The 19,528-nt window shown below is 38.2% G+C and overlaps 1 protein-coding gene across 4 annotated transcripts in view; it reads left to right on the forward strand.

Moving 5' to 3' along the window:
* LOC121268091 (187-kDa microtubule-associated protein AIR9-like) overlaps positions 1-19,528 on the forward strand; it is a 58,926-nt gene that overhangs the window by 15,645 nt on the left and 23,753 nt on the right. For all 4 annotated transcript variants that reach the window (XM_041172220.1, XM_041172217.1, XM_041172218.1 and 1 more), the window contains 14 exons: positions 99-164; positions 324-386; positions 465-530; positions 1,266-1,365; positions 1,565-1,666; positions 5,070-5,302; positions 5,430-5,544; positions 6,090-6,210; positions 6,353-6,528; positions 7,897-8,032; positions 8,399-8,499; positions 8,602-8,649; positions 19,058-19,242; positions 19,332-19,449. In XM_041172220.1, coding sequence (XP_041028154.1) covers positions 99-164; positions 324-386; positions 465-530; positions 1,266-1,365; positions 1,565-1,666; positions 5,070-5,302; positions 5,430-5,544; positions 6,090-6,210; positions 6,353-6,528; positions 7,897-8,032; positions 8,399-8,499; positions 8,602-8,649; positions 19,058-19,242; positions 19,332-19,449 — 1,630 coding nt within the window. The remainder of the gene's footprint in view (positions 1-98; positions 165-323; positions 387-464; positions 531-1,265; positions 1,366-1,564; positions 1,667-5,069; positions 5,303-5,429; positions 5,545-6,089; positions 6,211-6,352; positions 6,529-7,896; positions 8,033-8,398; positions 8,500-8,601; positions 8,650-19,057; positions 19,243-19,331; positions 19,450-19,528) is intronic.

Here is a 19,528-nt window from a genome sequence, read left to right on the forward strand (position 1 = left end):
TCTCATGTGTATTCATCTCTGAATTACAATGAGTCAGCACTCGTTGGAGTTATCAATGCAACAGGTTCTGCATGTTTATCACGTTATTACTGGTGCAGCAACTCTATCTTGCTGGAAATCAAATCACATCACTCGCAAGCCTCCCACAGCTTCCAAATTTAGAGGTATGCCTTTCATAAGTAGGTGTCTCTCTTCTGTATGCTCTGTCTATCATCCTCATCAATAAAATTCCTTATTACTCGTCAATAATGCTAACGTTTCAGGTGGTTGAAAGCTTAAAATAACTGTGTATTTTTTCCTCCTCCCCTCCTCTTCTTTTGCAGTTTCTTTCTGTTGCTCAAAATAAGTTGAAGTCTCTTGCAATGGCAAGCCAACCTCGACTACAGGTTCTTTCTTGTTTTTATGCAGCTTATTTCTTCCTCCGTATCAATGTATGGATTCATACTTTTACAATTGTCATGTAGGTATTAGCTGCCAGCAAAAACAAAATTTCAACTCTCAAGGGTTTCCCACATTTACCAGTTCTTGAGGTTAGTATTGAATTTTGCTTGTTAGACCTGCTGCATCATAATTAGTTTCTCAAGTAGTATTGCATGCTCTTGTTTTAACTCAAGTAGCCTTATGGGGGTCATTAGCACTCTTGTTTATCACATAGGATATTCAATGCGATATGGACTTACTGTAGTGAGCATAGGTTAAAATCACCGTCATTATTTTCACTTATCTACAAAACATTGAGAATGGTAGATTCAAGAAGTTTTAGTTGCATAACATTGCAATTTACAGAAATAGAGAAAAGGGATTTGAATGACTAATCAAGAGTTTAGATAAGGATTTGTAGGGCTTGTGGATGAAAGACAATTTAAAGTATCTCGATTGTCCAACTTTTCACCTTGGGAAATCTTGGCTTCCATCATTTTGAAATTGGATCCGGTGTTTTGGCAATTACCATGTTCAAAGAGGAGCTGTAGAAACTTTGTTCTGGATATGCTGTTTCTAAATTTGATGCATTCAATGTCTTGACTTGCAACTAAAGCAAAGCCATTGACTATCAGTCTCAGTTTACTGTTTTTTCGATTTAAATTCATAGATATGTATATATTTATTTTCAGATTTTAAAATATTTGATTTATATGTACCATAAGTGGTACAAGAGTCAAGGATACAATGCGAGGGATTCATTATGTGGCAATATCTTACTTAATTACTGTCTATACAAGCATATAATTTATGCTTATACTTGTGAGTGTCATGTCATGCTGCAGCATTTAAGAGTGGAGGAGAATCCTATTCTTAAAATGCCTCACTTAGAAGCAGCTTCCATTTTGCTTGCTGGTCCTACCTTGAAAAAGTTCAATGATAGAGGTATTTGTAATATATTTATGTTTTGGTTTTGACTCGTTAACTGTGTTGTCTCCTTTCTTATTTTATTCTATTTTTTTTTTCTAATCACAGTCACTCACTCTAGTATGCTTCTTATTTTAGAAATATCTTTACAATTTAATATTTCTCTTGTAGTTTAATTTCTATACAATTTTCATTTTGTGTTGATATAAAACCTCAGATCTATCCCGGGATGAGCTAGCTTTAGCAAAGCGTTATCCTGCGCATACAGCTTTGTGCATTAGAGATGGTTGGGAGTTTTGCCGTCCAGAGCATGCAGCAGGTGCATAATCAGGAAATCCAATGTTTTCCAATAGCTGCTTTGTGAGCTTTTATCAATCATTTATAGCATTGGGGAATATAAAGCAATGTGTACATTGGGGAATATAAATAGCTCCATCACATTTTCGATTATAATGTTTTGTATTTGAAATTTAATGAAATGCATGATGGATGATATGAACATTCGAAACTTCCTCTCGACAGTAAAACTAAATAAAAGGGCTCAAAGCATTTAAAAGCCTATCTAAAAGCAATTTAAAAGCAATACTAGATAGCGAAGAAGCACATTCATAGTCCACAGATGATATTTGTTTTTTTTTATACGTAAAAATATTATATATATCAATAGGAGTAGCCAAGTACACTAGATGTATACAAGAAAACACCTAATCCATAATAGAAAGCTACTAATGACCCAAAAAGCTCGTGAAAAATTACCAAAAATACATCAAGCCTGAGTTGGAATAAAACACACCTCCCCAACCCCAACCCCAACCCATTGATTCTCGTAGACTAATACTCCACCCAAAACACCCTCTATGAGAACGACTTCATAATGCCCTCCCTTTAGTCTTCCCTTGACTTGAGCTATTGCCCTTGGCGTCGTAGTTGATTCCCCAAGAAAGATGCTTCAACTCCCTGCTTTTCTTAAAGCTTGATTTGGTATCACGCGAGTGGCTCACCTCAATTGCAGTGAGTAGTGTTTTAAATTGGTCTTCACATCTTTCGTGTGAGAGTCCCACGATATGCTAGATCTCATTAACCTTATGCAAAATCCAATTCGATGATGATCCAACTATATTGTTTAATGGAGGAAGAGATACCAATGGGACAACATCTTCCCCTGACATGGTTCCCAACAGAACACCAGGTCCTAAACATTCACCCTCCCAAAGCACCAACGACAAACCCGTATACAAATCCTGTGCCTCCTCGATAACTCCATTGGTACTCTCCATTGGAGATTCTGGGTAGGCAGCAAGTCCCTTCACCTCTGGCGACCCTATATGTGCAACTTTGACGGACATCTCCTTCAAACCTCAGCGTTACACCATTATCTTTCAACTCCGATGTGGGAGTGTCTTCGAGGCTGAGCAAGGGTGTAACACAGACTATCGGTCTTTCCTGTATCACCTGTGGCGAAGGGCATTTCATTAAGGATGTCTCAACCCCGATACCCGACGTAAAACCCACTTCAAATAACCCAGCTTTCCTTTTGACCTGCCACACTCTCTTGGATCTGGTTATAGGGACAGAGCCGAATCCAATTTTTCGTTTTCCTTTATTTGAGCTTAAAGGATTCGGGCCTATCTTAGGCTTGTTTCTTACGACCATGTTGCCTCCAACTGAAGGCAAGTCTATTTTTGAACACAAGAAAGCGATTGCTGCCTTCAACTCGACAAGCTGGGTTTCCATTTCCTTTAAGGTTTTGTGCATCTCAACAAGCTAGTTTTGGGCTTGCGTGATCTGCAAACCACTTAAACAATTCCCTTCACTCGGAGTCACCGATGCTTGACTCGTCTTCACAGCTGCCGCATATGATTGCCTCGCCAAGTTGATGTTCTCATGATCGGATGTCCTCTTTTGGCTTTCCTTCCTTGACCCATCAGCATAAAAGGAAAAAAAACATATCTGCAACTCTGCGTAATTCAACAGCAAACTTCTCCCAGCCCTGACCTTCACACCCTTCAGGAATGATTACAACACTTCGTTTGCCTCCCCCATATTTGATGACAGTTCGATACCTATCATGAACATTGGAGCATCGTTGAACCACGAACGCTCTGTTCCCTTCGTGCAAATGTTTTGAGAATTCCAAATTTCTCCCCGCCTGTAATACTGCTTCCACCGTGGCCACCAACCATCCTATACCACTACGCTACATAGCTAGAGACCTCCAAACCCTTCTGCTTCTCTCAATTTTCAATGAGGACCTCGATGCTTTTGGTAAAAACTCAAAAGCCTTTGATTCCACCCAAAAATGCACCACCTGACCCATATTATTTCAAAGCTTCGGTATCAAATGCAGGGGCTTTCCTAGCTTCATTCCCGACGAATGTTCATGTAGAGATACAAGCACAATGCAAGACAAATTTGGTGCACCGAAGAACAGAGCTGAAGAAATATGGGAACAACAGATCTTGGCGTTGGAGTACTCCCAGCAATGACTCTTTTTGTGTCAACGGCACGACCAAAGGAGCCGACGGTGAGTGGGTGATACTAGATTTGCACCGGCGAAACTGAAGTAGCCAAAAAATACGGTCATTGGAGAGGGACCGATGTCGGAGATTAATGGGTTCGCTGGAGCCCGTCGGACTTGTCTGTGGCGGTGGAGATGGCGGGAGCACAGAATAGACAGTCGATATTGCCTCTGTAAAAATGACGGAACAAATTTTGCAAAAAAAACCAGGTTGCCAGAGAGAGGACCTACGCCAGACGGCCCTCGATGAAGTTGTTGGGGCCCATTGACCTTGTTTGTGCTGGCGGTGAGGTGTCACTCGCTGGTCTAGGGTGGGTGAGGGTGGCAGCGTTATTTAGGTGCTCTATGTTTTTCTCTCTCCTAGGTTTTCTCTAAACGCGGCGTTTCCAGATACTTAAAACGAGGGGTGCAACACGAGTAAAGTACAATCAACATCGTGATGCAAAAACTAGGGGAAAATAGAAGTCATCTTCAAGATGACCCAATTGTGACAGCATCCCTGCCTTCTCACTCTAGGGTTTTGGAATATTCATGGTTCCTAGTGCATTATCTTTGCCACTGATGCCGCTAAAAATTGATGTACAAATATTTTGAAATTCAGTAAACCAAGTGATTTTTCTGTCATTGGTATACACCATAATTTATTGATTTAAGTTGGAAAATTTAGCTTTGCTTCTTCATATTAGCTGCAATACTTTATTGAATATTTAATGTGGTAAGAATCCAAACAGAATTTATCTTGCTATTTTCCAGTGAACTTCATTTTTTTGACAAGTAATGAAGAATTTTGTTGGTGAACAATAATAGGCATAGCCCAAGTACGCAGGACTTTTTACAATGAACTTCATAATGTTTGAAAATAGACATTTGCAACATTTCATAGTTTCCCGTATATTCTGGTGACATTTACTGGGAGTTCCAACAACAACTATCTGGTGAGAATAGTTGATAACTTGATACTGATGAAAAGATGTATCAGTAATTCTACACCTGTGATTGTGTTTTCAGTCAGGAATACTTTTTCAAATTTAAAATGAATTTTACATAAAGGTTCTAGCATGTGGTATGAGTTTGGCAATGCTCGATGTAACTAGATATTCTGTGTGTGAGGATAACTGTGCAAAATAATTGAGTTGTATATTTGTTTATAAATAATATTAATGAACATGGAAGTTGTAATTTTGCATTTGTGATTCATGGGCAGAGTCAACTCTTCACTTTCTTGTTGAGCAATGGAAGGATCATTTGCCTTCAGGGTACGTGCTCAAGGAAGCTTCTGTTGATCAGCCTTTCGAAGAAGATGCTTGCCGCTGTCACTTTACTTTTGTCCAAGATAGCACATTGAGCACTGACCCACACTTAGTCTTAAGCTATCAATGGTTTGTGGGAGAGAGAATGCTTTCAGGTTTTTCTGCAATTCCTGATGCTACTGGAGAGGTAATGAATTTTGGTACTATTATTGTATTTGAACTTTTACTTATAACACACACGCGGCCACACACTTTAACTTCGAATTGCTGTTAATGTCTCTTTGTTTATGTCGTGCTGCATGATGCGATGCCAGGTTTACTGGCCAAAGCAAGAAGACATTGGTAAAATGTTGAAAGTGGAATGTACACCCCTACTCGGAGAAACAAAGTATCCTTGTATTTTTGCCCTATCCTCACCAGTTTCACCAGGTATACTCTTTCTTTGTCTTTTCTGAGATTTAATTTGATTTTAGAGGTTCATTTTAGTCAATCATAATTTGCTTGTATCCATCTCTAGTGCCTAGTGGTTGGGCTATGCATATGCCTATAGTTTCTATTAATAAAATTTTATTCTCACTTATAAACAAAAGGTCTAGTTATTCATCTGTTCTTTCTGATATTTCCCCGACTTCCTCTTCAAGGTTTTCTTATTTGTTGAAATTTTAGTATTTCAGTCAAACAGTGCCAGCTTGCTTTGGGCTTCTATCTGCATGACTAATTTTATGTCTCAATAAGTAGAAGAGTGTGGTGTGATAAAAGTAAAAAGTAAATGCTTTGCCTTTTTCCCTCATGGTTATGTTAATTTGCTTTTTTGTATATATCTCTTTTATGGGTTAAACTCTCAGTCCAAATATGTTATCTAGATTCATCCTACCGTTATTGCTATAGTTTCCCTATGTGCAACTTGTATCATGCTTTTAGTGCATTTTTTTTCCCTGTTTAATTTTTCCTTTCACTTTTCTTATCTTGCAAAGGAACTGGAATTCCAAAGGTTGTGAACCTTGAAGTACTTGGGGAATTGGTGGAGGGAAATACCATTAGGGGTTATGCTGAGGTTGCATGGTGTGGTGGGACTCCAGGGAAAGGTGTTGCTAGGTGAGTTGCATTATTAAAATCATTACACACATTTAATTCCACACAACTATTCATATAAATTTACTGATTTCATGTATGATTGCATGATTGCATGATGCATGTATATATAAATTATTGTGACAAAATAATACACATTTTTCAGTTGGTTAAGGAAAAAATGGAACAGCAGCCCCGTGGTAATTACTGGAGCAGAGGATGATGAGTATCGCTTGTCTATAGATGACATTGATTCAAGATTGGTTTTTATGTATACACCTGTAACAGAAGAAGGTGCCAAAGGAGAACCTCAATATAAATACACAGATTCTGTAAAAGCAGGTATGTGGGGGGAGTAAATCTTCTTTCATTTTTTTTTTTCATAATCTACTTTTTAAAATTTACCTTGATCAATTTGTCTTCCTTTTAATAGATCTTTTGACTTTCCTTTGTGAATATATTTGAATGGCTTTGAAACTGCAACTTAGTCTTCCGATTAGCTTGTTTTACATTGTTTATATGCATGTTGGGGTTGGAGATTGCAGAGTGCTCTTGCTAACCAGATATACTCTTGGATTGGTGTTCTAAAGTTGCTCAATTGCTGCCTCTTCATGGACCAATGCAAATTCCAGGATTTGCTTGGGGACGTGTTTGTGTTTTTTCAGTAAATTTGTAAGAAGCCCAGAAAAGATGGCACAAAGAAAGGCAGTTTACAGCACCTAAACAAAGGAATAAAACAGCACAATGAGCTGGGGCAGAGACCCTGAAAGTGATGATCTTATGTTTACTTTTGCTACTGGTTTTCTTATCTGAAGTCCAATAAAAAACTCTGTTTTGTGGAGGATTTTAAAAGGGGAACATAATTCCTCGTAGTAGGTCTTTTGATACTGCACTATGGAGGAAACAAAATCTGCCAACTAAATTACATGATCTATTAACATTTTAGTTTGAGGTCTGTCCATGCAAAAGAGATGCTAGGTTAGAAATAGTTACAGAATGTAGGGTGTGTTGATCAATTGGAGGCCTAACATAGAGTGTTATGATCTGAAAAAGAGGAGCTGACTGAGGAACCATTTTACTGCTACCTCCCTACACCATCCCATTCTTTATCTTATCTATTCTCATCCTTGAAAGATTCTTAAAGCTTGTTGTAAATATATGGAAGAGGTGCTTAGGCTTGAACTTGTACTTGATGGTCACTGTAACTATGAGAACTCGAGAGCTTGCTATCGAATTTTCCTTATGTAACCATAATTACCCCTTGTCCTGCTTGGCTGGAAGGAGAAGTGAATGGTCCCATCCAATACTGATACAAATTGCCCTGGAATTGAATTATGGGTCATCTTATCTGTGCTTTATTTGGAAATAGCGATGGTGTTGATTTTCTGTGGTTGCATGTTTTTCTTTTTTTGTTTGATAAGAGACATGAACCTGGTGTGTTTTTAACCTGCTGCAACACCCTCCATATGTTCTTATAGGGGATGAGGTTTCATGTGAGCTAGAGCTCATTGTATGTGGCTGTGATTTTTGATCTAGTTAATGCTTGCCATCAAATGTAGCATAGCAGTCATCAATTTCAATTGGATTTCATAATGTGTGCTATTTAACCTTATTCTGTTTCTTTTTTATTGAATTTCTTATTTTTGCCTTTCGTGTTAAAACCCAAAATGCATTCTTTTGGATGTTATTGATCTTGTGTCATGATGGCAGCTCCTCCATCAGTGAGTAATGTCCGAATCATTGGAGATGCTGTTGAAGGAAATACTGTCAAAGGAGTTGGTGATTATCTGGGAGGAAGAGAGGGTCCCAGCAAGTTTGAATGGTTACGCGAGACTAAGGATACAGGGTTAGTACAAACGTATTTTCTCTTGGAAAATCTCACCTTCTCCTGAGGTTTCGCTGCTTGCATGCTCAAGGAATTAAGTTTCCCATGATTTTGTTTGATAGATCATGTTTATTATGGGCCTAGATCATTTATAATTTGAAGTTTTTTGTTTCTTACTTTCCTCTTTCAGATATGTTCTTGTTTGGTCTTTTGTTGCATTTAAAATATTATCCTATCTAATTGTGTTTTAAAGTTAATTTTTTTTAAATTTTCTTCATCTTAACACTGATATGGACCTTTTATCCCATGAAAATTACCGATGTTCAATTAGGTTTTTTCATTTTACGATTCAGATCTCCACCCCCATTTTTTTGGCTTCTCTTGCAGAGACTTTGTACGTGTGTCATCTGGTACACCTGATTATACCTTGACAAAAGAAGATGTTGGGCGAATCTTGGCTTTTGTATATATACCAACCAATTTCGAAGGTTTGTCCATTGCCCTTCTATATTGTAGAATGTTCTAGGTATGCTAACAATATCGATTTCTCATAGATCATTATGTAACATCATAATTGGTATATCTTTCAGGGCAGGAAGGAGAATGCGTATCAGTAGTGTCTCATGTTGTGAAGCAAGGTACCTCTCAGTGCGAGCAACATTTTGAGTAGGGTTGGGCTCTGACTTCGATGAAGTCGGAGTTGTTGTTTTTGAACGGATTCGGGGCGGAATTTTTCCTCCGACTCCGAACGGAGTTAGAGCCCGACTCCGATCGGAGGTCGAAACTCCAAACTCCGAACTCCAATCGGAGTCTGACCATTTGTTTCTCTACGTTTCTTACAGATCGAGTTGTACATCGGCTTAGGATGTTTGTTTTGTGTATATAGGACGTTGTGGAAACAAATTAAAATGCATTTGGGACACCAGTACTACCATATATATCAAAAGATTTAAAACTTTACATGTGGCAAAAGAATGAAGAATTTGATACTAATAAAAGTTTTAAGCAACATGACTCGATTGGCCAAAATCCTAATTGTAAAGAAGATAATTAATATTGGAGAATATGAAAAAGAAAAAGACAAAAATCAATGCAGCCTAAATAAGAGTATCATGAGGTGGGTCCTTGTTTCAGTCTTTGCTCGGATCGAGCACCATGTAATGTAACTACATAAATATAACTACATAAATATGATCACCAAAGCCTAAGTCCAAACCTATACAAAAAAAAAAAAAATACTGAAAAGAAAAAAAAAATCTTAAATATAATAGTTTAAAAATTAAATAACATGTATGATATAGCCATAAGTCATAACAGTCCCATTTATAATGTAATAACAACATTGACTTAGTCTTGAAATATAACTACATAAATATTAAACATGAATTTCACTCAAATCTCAATGGTCCATTGGTCATGCCTGAAATGAAGATAGAAAGTTGCAATTAATAAATGAAAAAAATTGATAATAAAAAATTGAACACGGTAAAAGTAGAATTTGATTCTTACCAAGAAAGGGGTTTCTCTCAACTCCATCTCAACTCTCAAGGGGCGTCCGTCTCAGACTTTCAGTCATTGGCAATTATGTTAGGGTTCACAATTAGGTCTATAAAATCATAAAAAGTAGGAAGTTAGAAACATTAAAAATAATTAAATAATGATTTAAAAACATATAAACTTACCCGATTTAAGCCTATAGCTCTCGGCATCAACGCCAACGGTGTCTAGTCCAATGAGCGTTTCACTTATCCAATTCTGTGTGCAAACGAGAGCCTCCACGGTTGACGGTGACAATTAATTCCGATAAGTATCCAACACGTGACCTACAGTGCTAAATACTGGCTTTGAGGCAACCGTAGTGACATGAATGATTAGCACATCTTGGGCTACACGGGAAAGGACTGGATACTTGGTGGAATTAACCTTCCACCAAGTTAATAACTAAAATACATCACTAGGTGCCTCGACAGTTTCCATAAAATATCGTTCAACCTCAGATGTACACTGCATAATATTCTTTGTTGACATGAATTGATGATACTGTTGCATAATACAATGTCCTTTAACCCCTACAAATGGGTCAGTATCACCTGAGGAAGCTGTCGACCCCGTCGGCCTAGAATGTGAGGAGCTACCAGCTGCGGATCAAGGCTGGCAACTATTGTTGTAGTGATTATATAGGTCATCAATATCACTTTTTAGCACTCTAATGAACTTTGCAGCCTTCACTGCCTGAGGACAGAATTTACCCAAAATTTTAGAACGGCCAACTTATATCGGGGGTCAAAGATCACAGTCACAAATAGTAATCTATTTATCTTCTCAATATTCTCTCAATATTTATCATATTTGGTCTTCACCCTTGTAGCCATATTAGATAACAATCCACCAGAATCAATACAACTATTTTTCAAGTGAAAGTGAAGCTCCGAGAGCTTACTGAAGAATGAGTTCGCAATTGTATATTTGGATCTAGATAGCCGTATGGTTATGTTATAAAAAATTCTTAGAAATTCAACAAAGTACCTTACACTGGTCCAATCATGTGCGTTTGGCGCACTGAGCCCTTGTCCTGTTGGCTCCAACAAAGCATATCTCAGGCCTCCATCCTTGACCTCCATCTGCTCGAATGCTTTTTGGTACTTCTGTGCCACATTCAACATCATGTATGTAGAATTCCATTGAGTCGGAATGTCCAAACACAATATATTAGAATATTCAATCTTAAGATCTTCTGCTATTGCCTTAAAATTGGCAAGCCTTTGAGAGGAACCCCTCACATATCGTACAATGCTACGGACTCGGGTAATGGAATCATCAACCTCTTTTAACCCCTCAACAACTATGAGGTTGATGATATGAGCATAACATCGAACGTGAATAAACTCGTGGGCCTGAATGTCATCATCTCTTACCGTTGTGTTCCGCTTAAACCAATCAATTGTTGTTTCATTGGCACTGGCATTGTCAGCTGTAATACACAGTACTTTTCAAATTCCTCAGTCCTTTAAACAATCATTCATCTTCGCCCCAATGGATGCACCTTTATGATCCACAATTTCTTTAAAGCCAATAATTTTTTTATTCAAAATCCACTCACTGTCAATGTAGTGTGCTGTGATACACATGTAGCAGACGTTCTGTATGAACGTCCATGTGTCAGTTGTAAACGACACTCTTTGGCCAGTGGTAATAAACATCTTCCTCATCATACAATCTCGCATCACCGTATACCGTGATGGAATGGGAAATTGTGGCTCAACAAAGTTTAGAAACTTTTGAAAGCCTTTTTTCTCGACTGTGGTAAAGGGCATCTCATCAGTAATTATCATCTCTGCAAACATGTTCGTCAACATCTTTTCACTGTATTGAGGGATGACCAATTTCTTAGTCTATGTACCATCAGTGGCTGTAGAAGTTTGGTAACTGAGGTTGGTCTGATCAGTGGCCGCCAATCCCTTCGCGATCTTATATCATTGGCAACCATTTAGATGTGTTATTAACACACTAGTGCCTTGTTTTTTTCGAATGGCATCCACAAAGTTGCCCACAGTAATGGCATCTTGCTAACGGATTCGCAATATCAACAGGAATTTTGGTGAAATGCTCACATGTCCACGACCTCTTTATAGAAGGCTGTGGTGGTTGATCTTGCTCAATGGGCATCTCCTCCTTTTCGTTGAACATATCCTCATCCTCTATATCTACTGGGAGTGGGAGTCGACTACTCGCACAAGATGTAGCTGTTTTAGATGTAGCTGCCCTAGATGTGGCTTTAGGGGTGGAAGTACCCACCGGTGTAGGAGTTGTTGCATTGGCATCCGCCACATCCCCTTGTGGACGATCATCTCGACTAGGTCTAGGATCCATATCACAACCAAAGAAGCTGAAAAAATAAATTAGAAGCAAAAAATTAGTTTAAAAAATAACTAGGCTATATTAAACATTTAAATTAACGCAAAAATATGTGGTCTTCCAATATAGACTCCACTGGAAAATTTATAAAAGAGTACTGCATAGCCCTAGTGCAATAAAAAGAATGTGTTGCATGCTCTCAAAAGTCATAACCTTTTTTTTTTTTTTTAAAGGACAACTTTTTATTTTTATATTCAACAGTACCCGTTTTAGTTTTTAGTTTTTTATTTTTCTATATTTAGGTAAGAGGCAATGAAATGCAGTCCCTAGAACACACCTTACATGGAAACATGGCCATTCCTTGTAACTGGTTTGATTGAGGTTCTCTTTAGAATCTGCAGACACTCAGAACTTACATTCTAATGTTTTAAATCATCAAGACATCATTATTTTAGAGCAGTAAGAGGGGGACTGGCTTCATGCAGGAAGGTTTAAAACTCGAGCCAATTCATGAATAAAAGGATAACAAAATCAAATTCCAGAATTTACTTCGTGTTATATATTGTCTTAAGCGACGAAATACACACGAAAGAGGAAAAAGAAAACTAGTAGTTGTGAAGGCCTAGAAAGAAACTTCAAAGCTAGTTCTGTAAAAGGGACACAAATCAAGTAAATTATTTTGCCAAAATGTTTGGTTTCAGGGGTCAACTTCAGGTAGTTAACTGACCAAGTTAAACTGAGTCTCATATAGTTAAATAAGGGACTGATGTAGATGGCGATTGTAGCTTATTTACTAGTGTTGACATGGGTTGTGTTGTGTCAAAGTCTCATTTCCTTCTGCTTTTGAAAAGAAGGAAATAAGCAAAAATGTAGAGAAAAAAGAAACAATATAAAACACAAAAAAAAAGCAAAAATATATAACACAGTGAAAAGAAAAAAAACAAAATTCTTTTGATTGTACAAGGAAGTCTCTTGTGTGATCCTTAAATGCAGAGAGCTCATTTCTTGATTCAAATAAGCCCATTTACAAATTTACACATTGATTTTTGAAGGAGTAACATCTCTTACACATTTTATCAAACACATTGCATGCCAACACAACTTACAAGCACATCATACATTTCATCAAACACATTTCCTTACTACAAATTTACAAAACCAATTCACAAAAATACAACAAAATACTCAGACGTGCATGCTATGAGTAATGGAAGAGACGTGTACATAAAATTAAATTGCTTGATTTAATTTTAGGGCTCGAAACCCCTCACTCTCACCGTAGGTTGAAGCTGAATGGAGGCTGAAGCACGGATTGAAGTCGCGCACTACGGAGGAGCAAAGAGGAACGGCAACAACAGAGACGCGAGAGAGACGTGAGACGCTTCACTGTTTCAGACGTGAGATGTGAGAGAGAAGGAAGAAGGAAGAAGGGAAGCGGGGTCTTGGGTTTCGGACCCCACGTGTGATGAAACTGTGGAACGGTGTCGTTTAATTTTTTTAAAAAAAACCTAGATGTCGTTTTACATCTGGGTTTTTTTAAAAAAATTTGGAGTCAGAGTTTGGAGCTCTAATAAGCTCTGAACTCCGACTCTGACACCCTATTTGGAGCTACTCTGAACTCCGACTCCGAATTCCGTCCACTTCGACTTCGTCGGAGTCGGAATCGGAGAGCATGTCGAGCGGAGTCGAAAATTTCAGAATTTTGCACAGCCTTAATTTTGAGTCTTATATTTGCTATAGTGTCGAGATACTTATGTTTCTATAAGGGTAATGTGTTTTTATCATTTGGTAATAGAATATGGAGGAGCCAACTGCACTTTGGTAGACCACTGCCTTTTCTTGTTCCTTCGTACAATTCCATGATAATTTGTTCCCCAAAAGAAGTTAGGTATTTTTTTGAGAAGTAAAAGATATTTGTATTAATACGCAAATACACATAGCCCAAGTACACAGGTGGTATACAAGAGTCTACACCTATCTAAGAGGGACAGATACAAACAAGAAAATCATGAAAATTTAGGCCATTACAATTTACAACACTCGCCAAAGGAACAAAGTTTTAACAAAGAACACTCTAATCTCCTCCAATGTTCGTGCCTTATTTTCAAAAGTTCAATCATTTTGTTCCTTCCATAGGCACCAAAGAATGCATATAGGAATAATCTTCCACATGGCTAAGGTTTATGGAATCCCGTCCAAATTCTTCTAATTGGCTAGGAGCTCAACCACTGTAGAAGGAACCCATGCTAATTCCAATCTTCTAAAGACATCATCCCATAGTGATCTAGCTGCCTCACAATGTAGTAGAAGATGATCTACAGTCTCACCATTCTTTTTGCACATACAACACTAATACACAACAATCACCCAACATTTTTGTAGATTATTCTTTATCAAGATCTTGCCCAGTGAAGTTGTCCAAGCAAAAAAGTTAGCCTTAAGAAGCGCCTTGTTTCTCCGAATACTTCTCCATGGAAAGCTATTTTGCTGCGGATTGATGAGGGTCTTATAAAATGAGCGGAAAGAAAAAGCACCTTTTCTAGCAAGTGTCCAACACAGCTTATCTGTGCCCTGATTGCTCAGTCTCATGGCATACAAGGTTCTGAAAGAATCAATGAAACTATCAACTTCCCAATCATGAACTGCCCTTATAAAGTTCACATTTCACTAGATTGAGTCACCGGACATCTCTACGAGATCTGCAATTGATGCTTCCTGTTCACACACAATCCAGAATATTGAAGGAAATGTGTCCTTAAGAGCTCGATCTCCGCATCATAAATCAACCCAAAATTTTATTCTAGATCTGTCACCCATCACAACTCTAGTGTGTCGAGCAAATACCCTCCAACCTCTTCGTATGTGCTTCCAAACTCCCACTCCATACACCCCTTGTAACGCCCCTCCCCGACGGGCTTACACAGACACACACACGCACCCATACTTAAGATCAATCACCAACTTCCATAAAGCTTACCTCTCCATGTTATATTGCCACAACCATTTCCCAAGAAGAGTCTCAAGTTTCTAATCCCCAACCCACCAGTAGAAATTGAAGAACAAACGTGATCCTGTTTGACTAGGTGGAACTTAAACTCATCACCCAACCCACTCCAAAGGAAATCACGTTGGAGTTTCTCTATTCGGATCGCCACACTAGTCGGGATGGTAAATTGGGCGGCGTGCTCTTGATTAGGATGGTCCTACCACCTCTTGACAAATACAGTCGCTTCCAGCATGCCAATCTTTGTTCAATCTTTTCTATTACTTCATCCCATATAGATTTAGCCCTAAAAGAGGCTCCCAAAGGAAGGCCAAGGTATTTCATTGGAAGTAAGGAGACCTTGCATCCAAGAATGTTGGCCAACTGTCGGTGGTTACGAAAGTTTCCAATTGGGACCAACTCCGATTTAGATAGATTCACCTTTAGTCCTGACACTGCTTTGAAGCTAATTAGGAGAGCCCTTAGATAATAAATCTGATTTTGGTCTGCCTTACAAAATACCAATGTGTCATCTGCAGACAAGAAATGAGAAATGTTATGGGTGCCCTGATTGGTGTCACCAATCGAAAATCCAGCCATAAAGCCATTGTCCACCATCGCCGATTTCATCCTACTAAGTGCCTCTATAACAATGACAAAAAGAAGCGGGGACAACGGATCACCTTGTCTTAGGCCGTGTGAACTGTTAAAGAAACCAACTGGACTACCATTCGCCAAAACTAAGAAACTCGTAGTCGAGATGCAGTATCTAATACATGAGCACCACCTCTCCCCAAATCCACACCTCCTAAGCAAGTATAATAGGAAGTTCTAGTTAACATGGTCATACACATTCTCCATATCCAGCTTGCATAGAATGCCCAGTTCTCCTGATTTTAATATGCTATTTAGACATTCATTGGCAATTACTACTGGATCCAATATTTGTCTTCCTTTTAGAAAGGCGTTTTTTGGTCTTGAGTAATATATTCATTTTTACTTATAAAAAAAAAATAATCCTCCCCAAGACCTCCCCCAAGCGGTTTGCTAAAACCTTGGAGATAATCTTATACACTCCATTCACAAGACTAATAGGCTGAAAATCTTTAGCATTCACAGCCCCAACCTTCTTTGGAGTAAGCGCAATAAAAGTGATATTCAGACTTTTCTTGAACTTACCAAATGAGAAAAATTCTTGGAAAACCTTCATCGAGTCTTCGTTCACCACCTCCTAACAGGATTGGAAGAATCCCATAGAGAAACCGTCTAGACTAGGATTGGAACAAATTACTCCCATAGAGGTTAGGTATTTCAAACAAGATAAAGACAGTTTAGTCTTGTTTCCAAAAGTATCTCTCGGAATTGTTATTAAGGTGGAGTATTTTGTTGATGTCCATCCCCGCAGTCATTCAACCATTCCTCTTTTATGCTTCCCTTCGTTTCTATGTATTTTGTAGATGTACATCCCTGGAGCTATTCAACCATTCCTCTTTTATGTTTCCCTCCGTTTCTATGTGATATACACATTCAAAAGTGATAAAACTAGAATATAATTTCTAGTTTATGAGAACCAGTTTCGCCTTTGGTTTGCAAATCTTATTTGCTCTTTTGCATTTGTTGACTACATGGTGTGGTCAGTTAACAGTAGTCTCAGTCCAGTGACCAAATTTGTTTGTGGACGGGGTAGATTAGCCTCTTTGGAATAGAAATTAATCTAATTGAGCCAGGTGCATAAAAACAACGCCTTTTTACATTGCTCTGCAATTCTATAACTTCAACATCGAGTAGAAACTTCAGTTTTATGGGGTTTAAGTCAAGGATGTCATTACAGAATACAAGCATGAGGAGATCTTGCGTGATTTTCTACGCTTTATATATTGAAGTTATTTATGACCCTGCTCTCATTGTTCCATGTTCTGAGGTAAGTTGCATATTAATTTGCATGCATTACATGCACCACAATGATCAAAATACTAGGTGGTTTTGTATTCTCTACCGCACTACTACATTGGCACTTTGGATATCTACTTCTGGTATTTTTTAAATGACTCGTATAGGTGGTTGTCTACTAGGTGGTTTTGGTATTTAAAAGACTTGTTTCCTAGGATGGATCGTATTGACAATTGAACACGAGATCCTTACGGGAAAAATCATATTAAAAGATGAGTAAATATTCTATTGAAATCCAATTCACCACTAGCTTCACTCTAAGCCATGATTATGCATCGGCTCTTCACCTTAGGGGCTGATTTCTTGCGTCATTGCTTCCGCCTAAAATTTGTCGGTACCTGCTTTTTCCTTCTAAAATTAGATTTTGTTTCTACTTTACTACCCTATTTGAAGGTTAATTGGACTTTTTTTTTTTGTTTTTGGGCATGAAATAAATTTTGTTGGAAATATCTTATTTATACTAGTTTCATACTTGGTGAGTGCTGTCATGGGCATAACTTAACACATCTTTTTTATGGAGAAAAAGGGTTTCAGGAGTATCAGTTGAAAAAATTATTTGCTACTAGCATAATATTTTTTAGAATTTTTTTTATAAGTAAGAGAACAATTTATTAATAGAAGTAAATAGGCATAGCCCAAGTACACAAGAGGTATACAAACAACATACACCTAGTTACATAAAAAGGAGTTAGAAAGGGATACAAGAAAGTCATTGAAGCAAGCTCCATTAAGTACACGAGAATGCCCAAAGAAATAAAGTATGGAGGAAGAAACTTCTTAGCTCATTTGGAGAACGCTCCATGTTTACACAACTTCGACCATTCCTTTCAATCCATAAGCACCACATGATACATAGAGGAATCATCCTCCATACATCCTCAATATGTGGATTGGCCTTGCATCTTTGCCAACATGCAACTAAATCAAGCACCCTCTTGGGCTTTACCCAAGCAATGCCTGTTCTATAAAAGATTTCTGCCCACAACATTCTTGCCACCTCACAGTGAAGTAAAAGACGATCCACCGATTCTCCACTCTTCTTACACATATAACAATATTCCATTACGACACGACCCCTCTTTCTCAAATAATCCAACGTCAAAACTTTCCCAAGAGATGCTGTCCACCCAAAGAAGGCAATCTTAGGTGGCACCTTACTTTTCCAAACAGGCTTCCAAGGGAACGAAATATGATTTTGGTTTGACTACGCTTTATACAATGACTGTACAGAAACTTTCTGATTCCCAGTCTTCATACACAGCATCCTGTCCACCTCATAATTACCAAATTGCAAGGTAGACAATAATCTTTAAACATCAGAAATAGTACCAATTTCCCAATTATGAACAGCTCTACTGAAATAAACATTCCACAAAGGGAACCCACTAGAATGATCCAGCAACTCAGACACCGAAGCCTCCTCATTTAGAGCCAACCTAAAAAGAGAAGGAAACGTGGTCTTAAGGGCTGAATCAACACACCATAAGTCATGAAAAGGTGATCCTTGCACCATCACCAACCTTGAATTTAATAAACCGAGTAAAATCCTCCTATCCATTTCTAATCTTCTTCCACAAGCCAACACCATGCACACTTCTCACTTGATTTGAACACCAACCCCCTGGCAAACTCCCTTACTTCAATCAATAATAGTCTTCCATAAAGACTCCTCTTCTTGATGGTACCTCCATAACCACTTCCCAAGAAGTGCCTTATTAAAGATTCTCAGATTAGAAAAATTGGTAATTTGTCATGTGTTAACCCAATCGAATGGGAAAAGGATTAAAATTTATGGTTGGGTTTGTATAGAGGCTGCTTTTTCCTTTCTGGAGGGGAAAAAGGTGGGTGGGGGTTCAATGGGGGTGGTGATCCTATCTCCCTGCTTTTTGTTTGAACTACTTTTTGTGAGGTGAAATTGTTAATTGTTGCACATTTTTCTTACACAGTATCTTAGACTTGTCTCATTTATCGAGAATTACATTAGGAGGTCTAGATGTTGTTTTACTTGATACTCTTTTGAGTTGGTGCTTGATGCTGTTGAAGCTGCTGTATTGATCAGTACCTACATTTTCAATTTTTGTCCATATCTTTCGGTATTCTTGTTTCTGAGTATCAATGGCAATGTTTTTAGTTCTCTTTGGTTTTATGTTTTTGCATAGACATCATTTTTTAACTTAAAATCACAGCCATATTGCTTTTATCATGGTGCATATTCTTAACTTCCTCTTGTGGTGTTGCGATCTTTGTCGAAATTCCAGCACCACCCAAGGTAACAAATGTAAAGATAATTGGTGAATTGAGGGAGAACAACAAGATAACTGTAACTGGTATTGTTACGGGAGGAATTGAGGGTTCTAGCAGAGTGCAGTGGTTTAAGAAAAGATCATCCATATTGGATGGTGAGAGAGATCTTGAAGCGTTGAGCGCATCCAAGATTGCCAAGGTATGTGATGATAATTTTCTGTAAGCATGTGCATCTGCTCTTTTTGCTTTAATATTTGATAGGGTTGATGAGCTTTGCACTTTGTTTAGGCATTCCGCATACCATTAGGTGCTGTTGGCTATCACATTGTTGCCAAATATACTCCTATGACTCCAGATGGTGAACCTGGTGAACCAGCATATGCGATATCAGATAGAGCAGTTGAAAGTGAGTAAACCTCTTTCTTTTTCAGTTAACACTTGTTGAATAGAAAATTCTCTTGCTCTGTAGCATCATCATGCCCAAA

This window comes from Juglans microcarpa x Juglans regia, chromosome 5S (genome assembly GCF_004785595.1).
Source record: "Juglans microcarpa x Juglans regia isolate MS1-56 chromosome 5S, Jm3101_v1.0, whole genome shotgun sequence".
In the NCBI taxonomy this organism is placed as follows: domain Eukaryota; kingdom Viridiplantae; phylum Streptophyta; class Magnoliopsida; order Fagales; family Juglandaceae; genus Juglans; species Juglans microcarpa x Juglans regia.